At 50.1% G+C, this 21,189-nt stretch overlaps 1 protein-coding gene across 6 annotated transcripts in view; it reads right to left on the reverse strand.

Annotated features, from left to right (window-relative positions):
• Nucleotides 1-235: 235 nt before the first annotated feature.
• Mtus2 (microtubule associated scaffold protein 2) overlaps nucleotides 236-21,189 on the reverse strand; it is a 373,086-nt gene continuing 352,132 nt past the window's right edge. For 4 of the 6 annotated variants that reach the window (XM_017598434.3, XM_039089680.2, XM_039089681.2 and 1 more), the window contains 6 exons: nucleotides 15,475-15,580; nucleotides 12,768-12,841; nucleotides 9,506-9,604; nucleotides 7,628-7,747; nucleotides 4,628-4,725; nucleotides 240-3,007 (listed from right to left, as the gene is read on the reverse strand). In XM_017598434.3, coding sequence (XP_017453923.1) covers nucleotides 2,794-3,007; nucleotides 4,628-4,725; nucleotides 7,628-7,747; nucleotides 9,506-9,604; nucleotides 12,768-12,841; nucleotides 15,475-15,580 — 711 coding nt within the window. In that variant the 3' untranslated portion in view covers nucleotides 240-2,793. Of the gene's footprint in view, nucleotides 3,008-4,627; nucleotides 4,726-7,627; nucleotides 7,748-9,505; nucleotides 9,605-12,767; nucleotides 12,842-15,474; nucleotides 15,581-21,189 lie in introns of all 6 variants that reach the window. The other 2 variants (NM_001374100.2, NM_001100989.3) reach the window with 2 other exon arrangements.

The following is a 21,189-nucleotide window of genomic DNA, read 5'->3' on the forward strand; positions in this document are numbered from 1 at the left end:
TCGTGTATTTGGATGCTTCGTTCCCAGTTGGCACACTGTTGGGATGATACGGGAAAGACTGGTGCACAGCTTTGGACTTGCAGAGTCAGGGAGCAGAGGAAGTCTCTAGACTTTTCTTGGTTCCAATCAACCCTAGCACACACAGGAGAGGGTACACTCATGCCTTTGCCTGCCTTGTCTGCCATCTCAAGACTGAACAAGATTCGCCTCTAAGTTACACAGACCACATGAACATCATGGGAAGTCCCCCAGGTTCATTTTAATAATCTTTAGAGTTCAACACAAATAAGGAACAGTTAACTGGAAGGGGGCAGGACAAAGAACACTGTGCCCCCTTCAACTAATCCCAGAGTACCTGACCTCAAGCCCCAAACCCATCCTGACATCGCAGGAATGTAGTCCCAGCCCGAGGCAACTGAGTTAGTGCAGGCCAGCAGGACCTCCTGACTCCATGAAGAACCTAGCTGTTTGGCAGGCCTGTCTGTGGCAGGACGGGAGGATGCAGTGTCCCAACCTGGGAAGGAAGACAGACTCGGGGTTTCCACGCTGAGAGGTCCGGATGGTACCAGCATGGAGACAGAGGAATCATGGAAGAGGCAATAGCAGCTCTGGCCACCTGGATCTCAGAACTTAATTCAAATGGGGTACCATACTTGATGGGTGTCTGGGATGGAGAAACAAAGCCAGGGCCATGGGGAGATTTATTCAAGTGCCCAAGGTCGAGGCTGATTAGGGCAAAGCTCTAGTCCACCTAATGAGGGTACACAGATCTAACATCGCTACCACTTTGAGCACAACAGCCTAACGTACTGTACCACATCCTATAATCACATCGAACTCTGTATTGCTGAGAACCTGCCGTCGGCGGGCACAGCTGAGGAGGCGGGTCCTAACTCGGAGAGCTAAACGGCCAACCGAACTTAACGTCCGCAGGTTGTGCCTGCTAAAAGAACAAATAGTTGTGTGTGTTGAACTGACATGGCATGAGCTACTCTTATGGGATGCCCAGCTCGGTATCCCAGGATCATGCAGAGCCAAAGGAAAAAAAAAAGACCTGTTTCTTCTCTGTGTATCTACCGTGTGTGCCTCCAGAATGGGCAAGACCCGCGGAGGTTGACTACAGTTAGATGCACCCGAGACCAAGGAAGCCCAACTTGGAGCCACAGGAGGGATGTTGACCACACTTGTCTCGGTGTCAGATATGTGTGTCCTTGGAGTGGCTGACACCGTCTTCTTGGCTCCGTGGCTCTTCTCATCTTGGGCCTGCTCACAGACAGACAGGCCCATGCTTAGAAAACGGAGGGTCTCTTGTCACATACAGGAAACAAAGGTATCATTCAGCGCGGCACGGTACTGCCAGTTAAAACTACTTCTCTTTTGTGGGTCATGCTTCTAATCTTCCATAGCACTACATGAATACCTTTCATGTTCTAACTCTACCTCATTAGAGACGAAGGCCAGTCCAGCGGCTGATGGATGCTGACTGGCCGTTTCACTGCGTTCCCTTGTTTGGGAGAGCCTTCTGGGGCTAAGACGGGACCACAGCCAGGTGCAGTCCTGGTAACCCTCCAGCAGAAGGGACATGATCTAGCACCTTTAGAACTGGCTTCCCCCCCCCCTTTCCCCAAGAGAGAAAGGCTGGTTTCCGGAAGCCTTGACTAGAACCCCTGAGCCATCTTGATGTGCAGTGATGGGGTCGAGTCATAGAACCAAACTGAAAAATGGGGGTGTTGCCTATGAGAGGCGATGGTTGGGGCCATGTCGGCCCCTACCAGAACTCCTCCTCCATGAGGATGGGTCATGCATGGTCTAGATAGTCTCCGAGTTCATGCTTACCCTCATCGCAAAGGTCGCATGCGTCCGTGTTTTCCTGAGGATGCAATAATATCTTAATGGTGGATTTGCAAGGTGCCATTTGGGGTTGGGGGTGGGGAGCAAAACTGGTGTTTTCAAGATTATAATGAATTGATAAGGGGAAAAACATTGGCCAGACCATGTGATCCCTCCGGTCCCCCCCTCCCCCACACCCTGCGACATTTTACCTCCTTGGGATGGGAGAAGTCATAATTAAATCCTGCAATGGGCTGAGAGTGACCCCACCTCGCGTTGGACTAAGAAGCTAGTTGCTCCAAAGGCGGTTACCATCTACAAATCGCTGGTGTTTAGGGTAAGCAGGGTACCACTTGGTCTCATGCTTGCTTGCTTGCTTTTTCTTTTTTCTTTTTTTTTTTTCTTTTTTCTATTTTGGGTAGAAATATCTCCAGGAAACTAGATAGAAATGCGTTTTTCATTTCCCAATAATTCTTAGGCACAAGTTAGAAAACTGCTGACCGTCGCTAAAATATGTCAGCGCATCGTGTGTTATATATGTATATATATATAAAAAAAAGCAATTCGGAGTCGCCGCAGGTGTGTACCCACGCATCTGAATACACACCCGCAGCGGTGCAAGGAGGGTTTTCGAGTATTCGAAAAACGGAGCTGTTTGTGGCTGACCTAAAGTTCCGCTGCGGAACTCCGTCTCTCAGGAACAATTGGAGCTGTTTCTCTTTTGCTTCTAACTATACTAAAGCATTTTGTTTTTGTTTTTGTGTTTTGCTTTTGGACACCAGACTCTGCTGCTTACGCCTTCCTAAGCGCCAATACCAGGACGGTCTCACACGAGGGTCAGAGAGGACTCTGCCTAAGATGCAGTATGCAGCTACTGAGCATGCGCACAGGGCAGCCACCAGCACCGGCCAGCACTCCCTCGGACGGACAGAAGCTTGAGCTCCTGTGGGTGGCAGGGTGATGTCATCTAGGTGTGGTACTGACTCTGGCTGGAGAGGAGGGTCCAGAGGAGGAGCCCCTGTACACCGGAGATGTGGGGGAGAGTTTAATCGGGCTGGTCGGGTCCCCAGTCTGGAGCTTCCAAAGTAGTTCCTCGTTGGTTCGGCTCAGTCTCTTCTTTTCCTGGGTCTCTTTCTCCACGTATTCCTGGAGATTAGCATTTTCCTCCGACAGTTGTCTGCGTGGGGGAGAATGGTAGTTAGCAGCGGGAACCATTGGGCGTACTAGTGACAGAGGCTGATAGGCGGAGGCCGGGGGCAATTCCCCAGGCTCGCAGGTCTCTCTGCTGGGTTAGGGGGCAGTTGTGCACAGAGCAAAGAAAGGCTAGAGGCTGGAGTAGGAAGTGGGGGAGATGGTAGGTCACGTGGGCTGCTGCTACAGCCCATAGGAGGGGTTGCTATGGAGATTGTCTACGGCTGTGGTCAGGGTACTGACTAACAGCGCCAATCAGCCGGGAATATTTTCCCGTTACCTCCAGCCCTGAGTACGTGCCTCTGCGATTGAAGTCATTAGCTCGGCTGTAGAGTCGGTCTGTCTACATGTCTGTCTGCTGGACCACAAGTCCTAGAGGGCAGGGGTCAAGACTCTGTTATGTTCTTGGCTGGCGTTCAGCATGGCATCCAGAAAAATAGATGTTTGATCACCGTCGGTTGATAACGGGGGTCGGGGGTGGGGGAGAGAAAGCAATCGTGTGTGTGTGTGTGTGTGTGTGTGTGTGTGTGTGTGTGTGTGTGTGTGATGTCATGGTGCTTAAATTGCTGGCTTTGCTGCGTGTTTTTGGTAATTTTTGTACTTTATGTGTGTGTTTTGGCTGCGTGCATGCCCGAGAACCATTGCATGCAATGCCTGTGGAGGCCAGAAGAGGGCGCGGGTCTCCTGGAACTGTTAACTCTAACAGATAGCTGTGTGCTGTCAGGTAGGTGCGGGGAATCAAACTTGGGTCTTCTGGAAGAGCAGCCAGTGCTCTTAACCACGGAGTCACCTGTCTATTTCAACTTGTGTTTTAGAGAGTGATCGCTGCTTTCAGGAATCGGCCAGAGTAAGTACAAATACATTTTACAACTGGATGGGCTAAAGTCCCAGAAAGGTACTCTGGGCTGACGCCTGCACTTGCTGTCTGAGGAAAGGTGGCTGGGTATGTGTGGGCGTGTGAACAAGTGGCATGCCAGTGTATAAGCATGCACGTGCATCAGTGTATGTGTAAGTGTGAGCACGCGTGAATGGATATATACATGAGTGTGTGCACATAAGCATGGGTGTACACAGGATAACATATCATAGCCACACCGAGGAGTCTGGTCCAACAGAATGGGAAAAGGCGAAGGCCTCCATCTCACTCGGGCGACTTAGCCTTGCCCAGTATAATAACCTGCAGCCAGCCACAGACGCCACAGACGTTTTCACTGCACTCTGAGCTGGGGTCAAGAGTGACCCAATCCTTCCTTGAAAGCAGGAGCCTATAGGGAAGAGCTGACCCGATTTTCTGGAATATTGGGGTTACCTAGCCATGGTTCTCTTTAGCTGGGGACTTTAGCTGATGCTCTTCTCCTAATCTCTGGGATGAAATCTTCCTGCTCTGGGGCCCCTGCTTCCTGGGCTTGAGGTCCTCACTCACTTCTGGGGAACGGGGCCGGCTGGGATGCAGAGCTGGGATGTGTACCATGGGGTCACGGCCATCTGCTTTTCTTCTGATCAACTGAGAGGCACCAGGAGATTGTTCAGACTGGATACTGGGACATGCGGATGTTCCGGGAAAGCCACTTTGAGAAGGACGTAGTGAGAAACTGGGCTCACCCACCTGGTAACAACCGTGTTCTGGTCGATCCTCGCTTTGAGGTCTTCGTTCTGCTGCTGGAGTACCTGGATCTTTTCTTCCAGGATGATGTTCTTTTCCACCTAGGAAAGAGACACCAGTGAAGAAACTCCCACTGGATCAGTGGCCTTGGCTTCTGCACTTTGGAGGGTTTCCAGGAACAGGACTTTGCTAACCGCTCTGTGCAAAGCTTTTGTGGGCGGGAAAATCAGGGGAGATGGATGAGGGACCAGCACTGCTCTTTTCAGAAAGACAGAACAGAAAATGCCAGAGTGTGCTCTGTTGGTAGTAAAAAGCACTGTGGTACATAGTTTAGACTCTCTCTCTCTCTCTCTCTCTCTCTCTCTCTCTCTCTCTGTGTGTGTGAGAGAGAGAGAGAGAGAGAGACAGACAGACAGACAGACAGATAGAGAGAGACAGAGAGAGAGACAGAGACAGAGAGAGACAGAAACAGAGAGACAGAGACAGAGAGATACAGAGACAGAGAGAGACAGAGAGAGATAGAGAGACAGAGACAGAGAGATGGAGACAGAGAGAGACAGAAACAGAGAGACAGAGACAGAGAGAGACAGAGACAGAGAGGCAGAGGCAGAGAACATATGTTTCTTTTACAGTGAGTATTACAGGTCACTTTCATGGTCAGAATCAGGCTGTGGATCCCAGTTTGATCAGTGGGTCTGTGGTCAACTTCAGGGAATCCCTGTTCCTTGCACATGTACTTGGCCCTGCTCAGGTGCTTCTGAATGATCAGGGCTAGAGAGCCAAGGATAGCAGGTATATTTCGTTCCTTTCCTGACAGAACAACAAAGCTAAGACGCCTAGAAGTCTACAGGTCTAGGGGAACTTCTTTGTTTTTGAAGATACAGAGGCGAAAGTCAATTCTGTAAAGCAGAGAGAGGAAGCCTTGGTGCCCTATTGGGAAAGCCTTTCACAGTGAACGTTTCTCCAGTTTAGGCCATCCCTCCATCACTGTGGGATCCAGCTGATGAGTGCGTTCCTTCTGACTTTAGGATATTTTTTAGAGGCTTTACTCTGTAGCTCATGCTGGCAGGAACTTGCTGTGTGACTCAGGGTGCCCTGGAATACATGTCAGTCTTCCTGCGTTAGCTTCCCAGCTGCCCGCTGCAATGACTGGGATGAACCACATGCCTGGATTGTCCCGTGAAAGAGGGCGGTACATTGACTGTTCCTGTAGCTAATCTTTAAAGAACACTGCAACTTGCCCATGAGTAGGGCTTAGGAATCCTTGTCGAGGACAGATAGGGTAGCAAGGCACCCTACCTGGCCTTCATCTTTGGTCCCAGGAAGTAGGAAATAATAGATTCCAGGACAGGTAGTCATGTAGGCCTTTTGCAAAGCCAGAACATGGTGTAACATAGCCAGCCCAGCCCAGGGGCTTGTGGGTAGCCCTAAGCAGACAGGAAGTTGGATGGCTGCTTCAAGGGTCACCCTAGCCAGGAGAATATGGCAAGATCAGGTCTGTGCAGCCCCTGTGGTCCGGGGTAAGTGCTGGGTTGCTGGGATGAGCTAGCTATGTGGCTCCCAGTGTCCAGGACAGTGGCAACAGACACACCTGACTTCCCACTGCCTGGAATGAGCCTGTGCAACAAGAGACGCCAGCAATGGAGAGCAACATGGACCAAATGCAGCAGGCGCTGCCGGGTCAGCTCCTGGTTTGGGTAAGCCGTTCGCAAAGGATGTTTCAGAGATAAACAGGGCTGAGATGTCTAGTAACTAACTCATAGGTGTGATACACGTCTATAATCTCAGCACGCTGGTGGTGGAGGCAGGGGGATCACAAGTTTCAGACCAGCATGGGCTACATAGCAAGACCCTAACTGGGGGTAGGGGTGGGGGTGGGGGAAACCTGTTTGTTGGAAGAGGGCTATAGAACACTGTACAAAATTTGGTGTGTGTGTGTGTGTGTGTGTGTGTGTGTGTGTGTGTGTGTAGGAGAGAGGGGTATTAAGACACATCTCTGTGAAGTGTTAACAGTAGGAGGCATATGATATTTTAATTTTCGTATTTTCATTTATCATATTTTATAATTTCCTATCTTGTATACATTCTCTCTTCCTCTTTCATTGTAGCAAACATTTAAAAAGTCACAACAACAAACGGGGCTGGAGAGAGGGCTCAGATATTGAAAACATGTATGGCTTTTGTGGACCTGAGTTTGGTTCCCAGCACACATGCCAGGCAGTTCATGATTACCGGCAACTCCAGCTCCAGGGGATCTGGCGCCCTCTTCTGGCCTCAGTGGGTACTACACCTACCTGCACACACCCACACAGAGACATGCAAACACATACATAGTTTTGAAAAGCTCTTATCTGGGTCTTGGGCTTCCAGGAGGGGGCAAACACTGCTCTGTTTCCTGAGGCTAGTTCCCAGGAACTCAGCTGAGAACCGAGGTGCAAAGTCTTTGTTTTGAACCGGATGCTCCTGTCCCTACAAAGGAGCTATGTTGAACCCCTCTCCCCCGGGTGCAATACCAGGACATGGCGTCTTTGGAGGTGATTAGCTCATGAAGGTGGAGCCCCCCGCCCCTATGACTGAGATCTCTGATCTTTCTATCACATGATAATTTGGGGGGCACTCTGCCAGGGTTGCCCTGCAGGCTCAGCCACTCACAGAGGTGCAAGTGTCTCCCTTCCTAGGCTTCTCTCTTGGGCTGTGGCAGCACCGATTGCCTAGGTTAGCTGTTGGGATGGGAGGACAGAGCTCTGCCCATGCCTGGTGCACAGCAGTCATGGATAGATAGCCTTAGTGGTGGAAGGACATGGCAAAGACTGACGAAGTAACAAAAGGAGGCCACCGGGACACCTTGTCAGAAGCCCTGGCTTTGTGAGAAGGGCTTCCTGGCTCAGGGATGAGTGTCCTGTTCACCTGTGAGCCACAGGCAGGGATGGGCGTACCTCACCGAACACTGCCCACAGTGAGAGTCGCTGCACCCTCTCTCTGGAGCGAGCACGGCCAACTCACCAGCTTCTCCAGCTCGATAATCTTCTTCTCCTGCAGGTGAATTTGCTGGTTCTTCATCTCCAGCACCTGCTTCAGGCTCTGCATGTCTTCCTCCAGATGCTGATACGGAGCCAGCGCGATCTACAAGGGCGGAGAGTGTGCGCTTCATTCCCGGCGCAACACGCCGTGACCCAAGGCTACGAACCCGCCTGGTGCGGTGTTACCCAATGTAGCAGGTGCCAGTGCCTCCGAGGAGAAATCCTGGGGTGACGCAGGCTCTGACCGCCCTCCCAGAGGACTTGATTCACAGAGGGGTTTCACATGCCTCACACGCCTGCGTCCGTAAGCTCACGCATAGGCGATAAACCAAGTGCTTCACAAAGCGATGTGGATGGAGGGAATCTCTCAAGGCTCCACCCACAGGTGAAGAACTATGGGTAATCACTGGCTACCAAGGGAGGGAGGATCAGTCTTCTCGTGGATTGGTTGGTTACCCAATCCCCAGTGGTCAGCCCTAATGAACACGTGCACATATGAAAAGCATTAAATGGGCTCAGCCGGTCCTGTCTGTCAGTGTGTCCGTCCGTCCGCCCATCCATCCATTTTCCCATGATAATAATCAAGGAAGAGGTCATGAGGCTAAGAGAGGGGCCATGGAGAAAATGACAGGGAAGAATGTGGGCTCAATGTACTCAAGATGCCAAACCTTATTTTTTTTTAAAAGGAACTATCTTTCTTATTTATTTGTTTGTTTATTTATTTACTTGTTATATGCATTGGTGTTTTGCCTGCGAGTATGTCTGTATGAGGGCATCAGATCCCCTGGCAAGGGAGTTACAGATGGTTGTGAGCCACCATGTGGTTGCTGGGAATTGAACTCAGGACCTCTGAAAGAACAGTCAGTGCTCTAACCACTGAGCCACCTCTCCAGCCCCTTCTGTCCTCTCCATCCTCCCCCGCCTTTTTTCTTAGAGCCAGGGTTTCTCTGTGTAGCCCTGGCTCTCCTGGTACTCACTTTGTAGACCAGGCTGGCCTCGTACTCACAGAGATCTGCCTGCCTCCGCCTCCCAGATGCTGGGATTAAAGGCACGAGCCACCACACTCTCACCTAGTTCCCTGTTTCTTTTTAAAAGTCATTTATGTATGAGTATGGCCAGTGGGGCTGGGGGACATGAGCAGTAAAGGGTGGGACATCAATTTGAATTTCAGAGAGGCAACACTGAAAAAGATCCAAGCTAGCTGGGGCAGCTCAGGCATGTAAGAGAGTGCAAGAGAGGCAGGAGGGTGGGAAGTTCAAAGCCAGCCTAGGCGATTTTACAAATTCACAAGACTCTCTCAAAGTGAGAAGGAGGCAGAGGGAGGGGGTTAAGGCTTTGGCTCAGTGCTAGAGAACTAGCCTAGCACACACGAAGCCCTGGGTTCAATTCACTCCCCCACAGGGTAAAAACAGTATATTTCAATGCAAGGTGCACATCTTTAAGATTCACCTCTCTCCAACACTGCATTAGATGGTAGGTTTTCTAGCTATTTTCAAAAAAAAAAATAACTTCTTATAACTGACCTCTTAGCTGGCCCTGTGCAGTGCCAGCCTAAAGCACATCTGGGAAAGCAGGGTGTGGACCGTCTCCAGCCAGAGAGGAAGTTACATCATAGGTACCCAGTGACTCTGCCTGAGGGGTGCTATGGGATTTGGCAGAAATTTCGGGTGCTGGAGAGACCCAGAGTTACCGTCTGTCTTGGGGAGAGGCACTGTCAGGCCCTGAACACATATCCCGGGGATGTTGGGAGCCCTCCCTGCAGCAGCAGCGGCTCGGGGTGGAGCCCTCATCCTTGGGCAAGACTGCAGAGGAAGCCAGCACATGTCCCCATGCACTGGGTGGCCTGGGCAGTCACAACTACCTCCAGCTGTTCCTCCGTGGTTTTCCTTAGAGCTTCCTCAAAGCGCTGGGCTCTGTCCCGCAGAGATTGGCTCTGAAAGGTTAGTGTGTCCACCTGGTCCTGCAAGTGACGACAAGAGATGTTCCTCCAGGGGCCACATGGATGGACGTAGTGGCAGCTGGGGGTGTGTAGGTTAGTTTTCCTTGACCTGTCAGGAGCTGGGAAGAGGGACTCTTCATTGGGGAATTGCCTCTATCAGATTGTCTGTGTGGTATTTTCTCCACTGCACTGTGGGTATGCTCAGCCCACTGTGGGCGGCACCATCCCTAGGCAGGTGGTCCCGGGCTGTGTAAGTAAAGTAGCTGAGTAAGCCTGTACAGAAGTACTCCTGTGGTCTCTGCATCAGTTCCTACCTCTAGGGTCCTGCCTTGGCTTCCCTCAAAGTTGAGCTACAACCTGTCAGTCAGATAAACCCTTTCCCCCCTAAGTTGCTTTGGGTCAGTGTTTTTTATTTTTATTTACTTATTTATTTTCTGTATTTAAGTACGCTTTTGCTGTCTGCAGACACACCAGAAGAGGGCATCAGATCCCATTACAGATGGTTGTGAGCCACCATGTGGTTGCTGGGAATAGAACTCAGGACCCTGGAAGAGCAGTCGTTGCTCTTAACCGCTGAGCCATCTCTCCAGCGCTGGGTCACAGAGACAGGGAAGTAAACTAGGATCCTGAAAGAGAAGGCCATCTCCCCTTCTCCAGATTCTTTCTCCCCAGGCTCACTGCTGACCCTTTTGACCTCAGGGCTGGGCTGTCCTATGAGGGAGGGGAGTCACCCGTTCTCATCTGGTTTAACACTCTCCCCATTAGACCAGCCCCATCTTGGGCAGCGGTCTGTGTGCGCTAAAGGAATAATGGCGTGCCTGTGGCACACAGGGCTCCTTCCTGTTCAGCCTCATGGCAACTGTGGCTAAGGAGACGCCCAACCTCAACCGCAGTGACAATGTCACTATAGCAATGAAGTGTGCTTGCCATCGAATTTGAGCTCTCCGTGACTGAAGAGCACCTTTTCCTCCACAGATCATTTTGGTTTTTTTTTTTTTTTGGTTCTTTTTTTTTTTTTCGGAGCTGGGGACCGAACCCAGGGCCTTGCGCTTCCTAGGTAAGCGCTCTACCACTGAGCTAAATCCCCAGCCCCCCTCCACAGATCATTTGCTGAGGAGTCCGAGGTTACCCTAACCATCCTGTTTCTGCTGTATTAAAACACAGGGGCAAGTGGCTCTCAGAAACTCCTCTGGCCTTAACCGTGACTGGAAGGAGATGGGACTCGTAACTGAGGTGACTTTGCACGACAGGCCCACACGGGAGCCTGCTTCCTTCATTCACCACAGTAGAAGGCTTCGGTTTTCACACTTCCTTTGCAGCCCTGGCTGTCCTGAAACTCACTCTGCAGGCCATGCTGGCCTCAAACTCAGAGATCTGCCCGTCTCTGCCTCCCAAGTGCTGGGATTAAAGGCTTGTGGGCCACCACCACTTGCCTGCCTTTTCCTTTTGAGAAACAAAAGTATTGCTATTAAATGCTAGTACTGACACAGGGACAACATAGCTGTCAGTGGGACTTTGTGCTCATGAGAGCTAAGGAGTAGAGAATGTCAGTTTGGAGAGGCTCCTCAGGGGCAGCACTGGGCTACATCACCACTGCCCTCACCTTCCAAAATGGACTATAAAATACCTGGTGCTACCCGACTCCCACATCAATAATGACTACCTGGGATTTAAATAATCCAACCGACATCTTTCGGCCTTGTTCACTCTTCAGAACAGATCCGCAAAGGACCGTTACAGCAGTCAGGGCAGGGCAGAATGGTTTTCAACCCTTGATGGCTACTTGACGTCATTCGAGTGATGGACCCATCTTGGGTCCCTCAGAGGTCAACAAATGGCAGGCTAAGAATAGATCTCACACTGCCCGGAGTTCCTCACTGAAGTTGTTTGCCCTCTTTGCCTCTCGATACAAGCCAGGCCGATGTTAATTCCGCCCCACACTCCGCTCTCTTTCATCTGCTCACATCTGGAGAAAGCTATTATCCCCATTTTACAGGTAAATAACTGAGGTGGGCAGAGGTTGCATCATTACCCCAGATGTCAAAGCTAGCAAGAAGTGGAAGGGTGGGGATTTGAACCTCTACCTATCCAAACTAGCAATCTCTCTAGCTGCCCAGTGGCAACTAGGAAGTTGGCTTTGGCGACTCTACCCTCCCACACCCCACACCCAACTCAAAAGGTTTCTGCTGGGTGGAGAGTTAGAGCATAGAGAATTGCATGGCCTTTGGCTGATGACAGGAGAGCACTCAGGGACGTGACAGAAGAGCACACCGCTGTTGTGTGGCTCTATGTTTCCTGCAGTGTTCTCGATGTGGCCCTGGCTTCTTTTTGGGATGGGCTCATTATGACAGATGTCATCAAATAAGCAAGATTCCTGCACACACGTTACAGTCATGGCAACAATCTTCCCGATTTTCAGACATGGGTGATCACGACATTGAAAAAGCCCTGTCTTCTCTGGAGTCAGAGTCACTGGAGCTGGGATCACAGCTGGGCTGTCACATCTCTGTGGGACCCCAGGGAGCTCCCTCTAGTACTGGGGCTGCTTTCGGCTCTTTAACGGCGAGACTGGCGGGTCTCAGAAGGCAGGAAGGAGACGAATGTGCCTGGGAGACCCCACGCTATCCCCTTGAGGACCAGGAGAAAGCAGAATGGGTGATTTTTCATCCCACCCACCTCCAGGTAACCTAAGTCCCTCTTTAAAAAACACCACCAGGGTGAGCCAGGCAGTGGGGGCACACGCCTTTAATCCTGGCACTCGGGAGGCAGAGGCAGGCAGATCTCTAGGTTGAGGCCAGCCTGGTCTATGGAGTGAGTTTTAGGACAACCAGGGCTACACAGAGAAACCCTGTCTTAAGAAAACCTCCCAGGGTGTGGTCTACCAATTCCAGCCTTCATAACCTCATTGTTCTCTAGAACGTTCTCCTCCCATCCTATCCCCTTTATCCAGATACCTCTGACCCAGCAAATGCCCTACTAACTTAGTGTTCGCTGACTGCAATATTCACGAGGCACAGCGACTTCTCAGAGCTGTGAAGAGAGAGCTAACTTGGGACAGGGAATATGTCTCCTTTGTCTCCAGGTTCTAATACGCAGCAGGGGTCAGATAAATGTTTGCAAGTGAGCTTAACGCTGCTGTGGCTGTTCTGACACCAGCTCCAGAAGCAGGGGAAACAACACTGACCTGCAATGACAGCCTCAGCTTTTCAAAGTTTTCTTCCAGCTCCTTCTTCTCAAATTCATGGGTAGACATCAGTTCTGGGAAGAAGAGAGATGACATCAAATCGCTAAGTGGGTCTTTCTTTTCAAAAGCATAAAACAGTGCTGTTTGGTCCAGGGGAGGACAACATGACTTCCGGTCGTGCTGGATGTCTACAGCAGACTCCCGGTTCCTCCGCTCCTGTGAAATTGACTGTGATGATCAGACTATGATTTCTGAGAGAGAGAAAGAGGTGGTCAGGTGACAGGGCGATGAGAGGGAAAAGAAAGAAAAGAGGGAGAGAGTGAGTCCAAGCTCTTCTGTATCCTGAACAGTCTTGGCCCCATGAGAATCTTTGCGAACAGTGCTGGCTGAATGTCCCACCTTTCCTAAAGGTGAAACAGTTGATTTTCTTCCGTTCCCAGGACTTGCCCTCCCTGCTTCAAAGCATCCACCTGGGGCTGAGGAAGGAGCTTCTCAAGGTGGAATTGGAGAAGACACTTAGCCAACCATACTTGATGTTGAGTTCATGCTGTGGACAAGGAATCAGTGCTGTGTCATGGAGGGCACCCTGGTGACCTCTGGGCCATACCCCGAGGACTAGGGATCCCCAGGATTTGCTTGAATAGAGATCAGCTATAAGACACTTGGCCAGAAGGAAAAGGTCAACTGCTCTGCTATTTCTTGGGGGATCTGAGTGGGGGGGGTCACCCTGCTCTGCGAAAGGCCTCATCCCAGCAATAATGGTAAGTTACACAGATGGAGTGATGTAGGCGTTTAAGCAAATGCTGTCTGTTCCCCGTCCAGGCGGAAGAGTCTTATTAGCTGGATGAAGCTCATATCATCCTGGCTAGACCAGCGGTTTGTTTTTGTGGTCTGACTAGAAGGGTTAACAGTCTTCTTAATCAGCCTAGATCCCTTTCTTGAAATGAGGGAGTCCGGAAAAGCAACAATTACCGTCTGGGTTGCCATGAGCTGTAATTAGGAAAATCTGTGTGGTTTCCCTCAGCTCAAAACTTTAGCTAGCAGTGACTGCTAGCTCAAAACTTTAGCTAGGGTGGTCTAGAAGCCAGTTTTCATAGCCAAGCTTTACACCCATGAAAAAAAATAAAGTTTGTGTCTATTTCACTGGCTTCATGTTTTTACATTTATTCCACGCCTGTGAGTTTGCATACGTGTGTGTGTGTGTGTGTGTGTGTGTGTGTGTGTGTGTATGTGCCATGTGCACGCCTAGTGTCCAAGGAGGTCAGAAGCACTGGAGTTATAGATGGTGGTAAGTTGTCCTGTGGGTGCTGGCCACTGAGGCTGCGTCCTCCGCAAAGTCAGCAAGTGCTGTTAACTACTGAGCCGTCTCTTGGGCCCCTGATTTTATTGACTTTATATAAAAAGCATTCTTGTCTACCTGCCTCTGTTTCTGGTTAGTTTCAGTGGTTCCTGAGATCATCACCATATTACAATGAATGTCAAGGCCCTATTGTATGGACCACATTATCTCAGCATCGCATATAATCCAAAGACCTGGGGTGTGGAATCTAAGCAAGATTTTATTTGTCAGAACAACAACAACAAAAGTCTACCAGGCTTAATGTGTGGGGGAAGGGAGGGGATGTTATAATTTACGGAATCCATACCTCAAAGTCCCTAAGGCACCGTGTCTGTTGCTTTGGAACGGGCACTGCCAGAGGCTCCCAACACCCTGAGGGACCAGGACATTGAATACGACTGTTTACTACACAACATTAGCTTCCCATAATCCATTTCTTTATATCAAGGCCACGGAACTCTGTCCTGTCGGCTCTCTAAAGTGATTCTTCCTTTCCTGCACATTAGTTTTTGGAAAGTCCTGATGAGTGGGACAAACCATGTTAGACTTTTGGAGCTTAGGATCTATGTGCCAATCGTCTAAAGACAATGGTGGGCTTTGAGGTCGCTTTAAATTTGAAGCTTAGGGTCGGGACTCAGGTGCTGTACTAAGCCAGTTCTCAAGAGAGAACTCTTGTCTCCACTTTGGGCTGCTGGGAAAGGTTCTTGAAAGAGGTTACGTCACAGGTATCAAATACCGTACGGTGAGTTTGTAGCTAAAAAGGGTGTTTTTAAAACAATAAAACCTGTGGTGGTGGCACAGGCCTTTATTCCTAGCATTGGGGAGGAAGAAGAAGGGGGGAATCTCTGAATTTGAGGCCAGCCTGGTCTATAGATCCAGTTCAAGGACAGCCAGGGCTACCCAGAGAACCCCTGTCTCCAAACAACAACAAACAACAAACAACAAACAACAACAAGAAGTCTGTACACTTAAATTTGCTTCATGACTATTGTGGACAAGGAGTCAAACTCCAGAGACACTGCTCCTGCCTATGAACATCACGAAGACACTTCATTTTATCAAGCCACAAGCAGGAAAAGGCCTAAGTTGTTGTCTTTGCCTATAGAAAAATGGCCCCTGAGTCTGACTCCACCTCGAGTCCTCCGAGGAGCTCTAAAACACCTCAGGTCCTCATTGCATGTGGACTCAAGGCTGGTAAGAACTTTAAAGGGGATTTTAAAATTGACTCGAGGTTCTGATAACTCTTTTGGAGGAGAGAAATAGAGGCCTGGGGCTGGGGCTAGAACCCAGGGCCTGCTGCGTGCTAGGCATGACTGCCCAGCCCTGCCTGAAGCCTTGCTCACTTGTCCCCAATGCACCCAGGCATACCTTGGACTTTGTGGTCGTGGTCATCCTGTAGGATGGTGATGGCGACGGTGTGGTTATTTTCCATCTCCAGCAGGGCAGCCTCATGGCTGGCAGTGATGTCTTCCACCTGAAGGAAAGGCATGGTCACTGGTTTTGCAGAGAGCTGGAGTGGCAGACAGGAATATCCATGTTGCTTGGGAAATGTAGGTGCAACTTAATGGGAAGAGAAAGACCTGTGACAAGTCACCCTGCTGGGATGACAGACGATCCCAGTCTAGTACCAAGGTAAAGTCAGGATTTGCAGGTGACACGGTATTTCCTGGAGTCACTGCCACAACCTGGCTCACTGCAGAAAGACAGAAGTTCCGCTTGGCTGGGCAGTGGTGGCGCTCGCCTTTAATCCCAGAACTCCAGAGGCAGAGGCAGGCAGATCTCTGAGTTCCAGACCAGCCTGGTTTATAGAGTGAGCTCTAGGACAGCCAGGGCCGCACAGAGAAACCCTGTCTCAAACTGCCCCCCTCCAAAAAAAAAGAGGTTCCACCCAGTAAGGACTGTTCCAGCCACCTCTGTAGGGCCCCGGGCCACCACACACTCTTCCTTTACCCTCAGAGGTAGTGGTGGGGCAGGAAGAAGAGTTCTCCATGATTCTTCTCAAAGTTTCCCAGTATCGGGGAGTGGAAGCTCCTCTGCCCTAAGCTATCAGTTAGAGTCTACCTCATTCTACCCTCAGGAGGGAGGCGTTTTTGTGCCCATTTTACAGATAAAGGAACCGAGGCTTAAGTTTAACACGTTTCACCCAACAGCTAGGAAGTGGCAGAGATAAGCTGCCCCCCACCCCCTCGGCTCTGTCTGACCCCAGTGGTGCTGCTCGCCCAGATACACAGTGACAGCCTCCTCCCAAGGTACCATCAGCAAGTGCACCTTTTGGATCCTCTCCGCAGTCCCCATGCGAGGCCAGCAGGGGAGGCCGGCAGGGGAGGCCAGCAGGCTCACACATGTCCCCTGAACGGAGGGCCTAAACCTAAGCTTGCCTTCCAGACTGCCACCTGCTGGGCCTCTCTCTGACCAGGCCATTTGGGGCTGCTCCTGTGAAGGGTTTCCTACTCTCACTGGTGTGCAGCCTGCTCCAGATGTTTCTGGTGTCACTTTTGGGTTTTTTTGGTGCTGGTGACTGAACCCAGGGTCTTGCACGTGCTGAGCGGCCGCTCCATCAATGAGCTACAAGCCCAGCCTCATTTTCATGCTTTCGGAATCCGTTACCCAAAGACTGCACTGCCTACCCTGTTTATTGACTACTTATTTAGGGTTTTTTGAGACAGGGTTTCTCTGTGTAGCCCTGGCTGTCCTGGAACTCTCTCTGTAGACCAGGCTGGCCTTGGACTCGAGATTCTCCTGCCTCTGCCTCCAGAGTGCTGGGACTAAAGGTGTGCACCGCCACCACTGGGCCTGCCAGTGGCTCCTCCTGATCCATCATTACCTCGATCCGTTTACTGTTTGCAAAAAACGATTCCCGTCTTTGTTTTAACTTCAAATATATGCCGTATTGGAGTCATTGTTCAGGATGTTCTCTCCCCGTGACGGCCTCTCCTAGACGTATTACATGATATGATGCTTATCCAAATTCCTCGTCAAGAATCCCATGTGCTGCCACCACACAGTGTGGTGTATAGATTATGTGTGCACATCTGTCTGCACCCAAGCCTTCACATCTGAAACCAGTTTACAGCAACAGAAATACTGGGGAAAACCTGGAACACAAAACCTTTTTTTTTTTTTTTGTTCCATGTTGTCTTTCAAGTAATTTAAAAGTTCAGTGGACTTCCTGGCCTACAACTGTGTGAAAACCTGACATTTTAAAATCACAAATCTAGGGAAAAAAACGCGTATAGATCCCAAGGACTTTGGTGGACCAATTAAGGACACATGGCTTCTGGCTGACGATATCTGGCCACTTTTGCAGAAATCTCATATAGAGGAAGATATGTCCTCTACAATATAGAAGGAAGATATGTGTTATCTTCAGTAAAGGAAGCCTGCTTTAATCACACCTAGGAGAGCAAGCATGTACATGCACAGGTATTGTATGTAGTACCCAACAAGGCCATGAGAGGGGATTAGATCCCCCCAGAGAAGGCGGTTGTGAGCTGCTCAGTGTGAGGGCACGGAGAAGGGAATACAGGTCCCCTGAAGAGCAGTTAGCATTGCTAACCACTGAGCACCCTCTCTCCAGCCCCCAATGTATTTTTATTTAGAACTTGCACCATTCAGACTCTTCATTGCAGTGACCAAATGCCGGAAAGAAACAACTTAGAGGAAGAAAGAGCCGTGCTTGAGAATTTCGGAGTGTTCAGTCTACAAATACTTAGCCCATATGCTTGGGCAGAATATCATAGCAGCAAGAGTTTGTGGACAAACCTCACAGTGGACCGGAAGCAGAAAGGAAGAGATCTTCAAAGACCTGCACTTCCAGCCACTGAAGTGCCTACCACCGCCTTCTCTCATGGTGTTTGCCGGTCTGCATGTCTGTGTGCTGTACACATGCAGTGCCCGTAGAGGCCAGCAGAGGGCGGCTCATTTCCCGGAACTGGAGTTACAGAGGGTAATGAGCCACTATGGGGGTGCTGGGAACGGAGCAAGGTTCTCTGGAAGAGCAGCTTTAGTTCTCTTAACCACCAAGCCGTCTCCCCAGCCCCTGTTTATTTTATTTTTATCCGTATGTATGTGCACGTGTCTGTGTGTGTGTATCAGCAGAAGGAGGTATTGGTTGTCCGGAACTGGTGGTATAAACTGCCTGATCCGGGTGGTGGGGGTGGAGCTCAGGTCCCCTGCAAGAGCAGCCAGAGCTTTAAAGCCCCTCCTACCCCTTCTCAAAACCCTGCACCAGCTCCAGTCAAGTGTTTGACACAGGAGGCACTGGGAGACATTTCACATCCCGACAGTAAGGACGAGGAATTGGTTCTCATGAGGAATAATCTCATTTGGTGGGAAACTTTACCTCTCATCTCCCCACCACCGCACCTATACCCCACCCCCACCCCCACCCACCCTCCGGTGCTGGGAACAAATCAATCTTGTTTCTGCTTGGCAAATTCTCGACTTTCCTAATAAGGTTCCTTATATGGTGGGGATCCCAACCATAGCATTATTGTGATGTTACTTCTTTATAAGTCTCATTTTACTACTATTATGAATCATAATGTAAATATCTGAAATGCAGGATATCTGGTGTGTGACCCCTGGGAAAGAGGAGTCCTTCAACTCCCAAAGGACTGATGGCTTGAAAACCACTTCTCTACCACTAAACAACCTTCCTAGATATTCATTCTCATATTCTCCCTCCCTCCCTCCCTCCCTCCCTCCCTCTACCCCCCCCCCCCCCGAGCCAACATGTTGTTCTGTTGACAGGCCTTCTTGCTTAAAGAGAAACGAGCCTCAAATCTCTCATGGCTCAGTGCCATCCACTCTGAGGAGGAGCTGAGCAGAACGGTGTTCAACCACCCAGTTCCTATTCCTATGAGGTTCTAGTGGAACTTTTGTCTAAAACCTTTCAGTCTGGGATGGGGGGCGATGGTTAAAACGGAAGGGGTTGGAGCTATGGCTCAGCTCGTAAGAGCATTTCCTGCTCTTGCAGAAGTCTTTGTTTCACTTACCAGCACCCTCACCAGGAAGTTCACAACAGCCTATAACTTCAACGCTAGGGGATCAGACGCCCTCCTCAGGTCTCTGCAGGTATCAGGATGCACAATAGTGCATAAATACATGTAGGCGTGCACATATACACATAAAAAATTAAATCTTTAAAAAACGGAAAAACCTCTCCTTTCTGCTCCACTAAGAATGTGGGTGAAAGCCACAGCACTGTCTGTGAGAATGAGAGTGGCACCATTATTATCTAGGGGCCTGGTATTTATACAGCCCAGGGCAAATGAAAAATCTCTCACTGGCCCTTGGTAGGATTTAATCTCTCACGCGAATTTCTATGGGGAGTTCCAGAAAAGAGGAATAGACAGAAAGACTAAATGCCAGAAGAATCCACGTGTCCCTGGTGGTAAATACGACCCAACTGGCAATAGGACATTGTGTCTGCAGCCGAGGTGTGTGCCTTGGTGTGCTGGGCAGCAGGTCTTTGATTTAGTGCTGAGGGACTACTATGATAAATATGGTAAGGCTGATGTGAGAGCACGCTGTGTCCATCTCAGCCTCTGGGAGGTGCTTTTATGAATGAAATATTGACCTCCAAACTCCAACAAGCCGTATTGGAGTTAAAGGAATGACCATTATGTTCAGGAAGAGATCAACGGAAGCCTGTGAGCTACAGTTTGAACAAACCTTTGCTTTTCAGTAATTAGGTTTCATGTCTCTTTGTGACTTTAAAGAACGCCCCCCTCAGGTAGGAAGGGGTGCTGACTACTGAAGAGCATCCTCTCTCCTGCCAGTGAGATCTCCTTGGCTTCCCTTCCTGTGGTACCAGGCTCCTCAGGGCAGGGGCTCACAGAAACGAAGCAACCAGTAGGAATGCTCAGTCTGAAGACATGTTGAAATCCTCTGAAGATATTTGCATGGGTTTAGACCATTTTTCCCATAGGGAACAAAAGACGATTTCGTGTATTGTAGATGACAAAACCAGAGGAAACGGTCTTCCTCCATTGTCAGCCTGTGGCAAGCGTGGTGGTTTGAAGGAGAAATATCTCCCATAGGCTCACATATTTGAAGCTTAGCCCTGGGTTGGCGGAAGTGTTTGAGGAGGGCTAGGGGGTGTGGCCTTGCTGGAGGAAGTACGTCACTGGGGGTGGGCTTTGAGCTTCTGTAGCTTTGCCTCACTTCCTGCTCACTCCGTTCCCTATGTACAGCTAGGGTTGTGCGCTCTCAGCTTTCAATGCCGCCATCTTGCCTGCTATTTGCTGTGTGCCTCTCCTGCCATGGTAAGACTGTTCTCTTTGGCACCCTAAGCCAAAATAAATTCTGTCTTCCATAAGCTGTTTTTTGTGTGTTTGTTTTGGTTTCGGTCCTGGTGTTGCATCGTATCAACAGAAAAACAACCAATTTAAACAAGCTTCTGCTGCCTTAACATCTTTCTCGTTCGGCTACAGCCTTGGGTACAGCCCGCTTAGACCACAGCATCCTATCTTCTGCCCGTTCCACAGAGGTAGGATGCTGTGCTCTTCCATGGCGGAGGCTGTCAGTTTGCCCATCAAACAGCCCCAGTTGTTTGGCGAAACAGCTGTTCCTTGGAGCAGGACTCCATGCTGGAATTGGCTTGCTACTCAGCGGGGCTGGACGCAGAGACACCAAGTGTGGGAAGCTGTCTGTCTCTCAGATGAGCAAGGATGGAGTTATAGGCTCTACACTCAGCCACCTGCCAGACGCAGTTAACCGGGGCTTTGGCAATTCACTTAGAGAAGACGTATTTTGAATGGAGCATCACGTGCTCTATATTTTCTCATTAAACTCAAACCAGATTAAATTCCCATTTGCCCCCATGCCAGACATGCATCCTCATTAGAGGAGCCGGAGGGAGCCAGCCTGGGCTTAAACCCTCCAGTACCCTCTTGCTGAGCCAGGAGCCCACCCTCCTACGTCACCATGCCAGTTTCTTAGATGTTAGCCCAGGGCAAGCAGCAGGCTGGATTAGAGGGATGACTGCATCTGGTTCCCAGTGCGGCCTTCTCTTCAGCTTGAAGGGTGGGTGTCCACGAGGACCCCATCTCCCCTGCATCAGCTCTACTTAGCATAGGG

The sequence above is a fragment of the Rattus norvegicus genome, chromosome 12 (assembly GCF_036323735.1).
Source record: "Rattus norvegicus strain BN/NHsdMcwi chromosome 12, GRCr8, whole genome shotgun sequence".
Taxonomy (NCBI): Eukaryota; Metazoa; Chordata; class Mammalia; order Rodentia; family Muridae; genus Rattus; species Rattus norvegicus.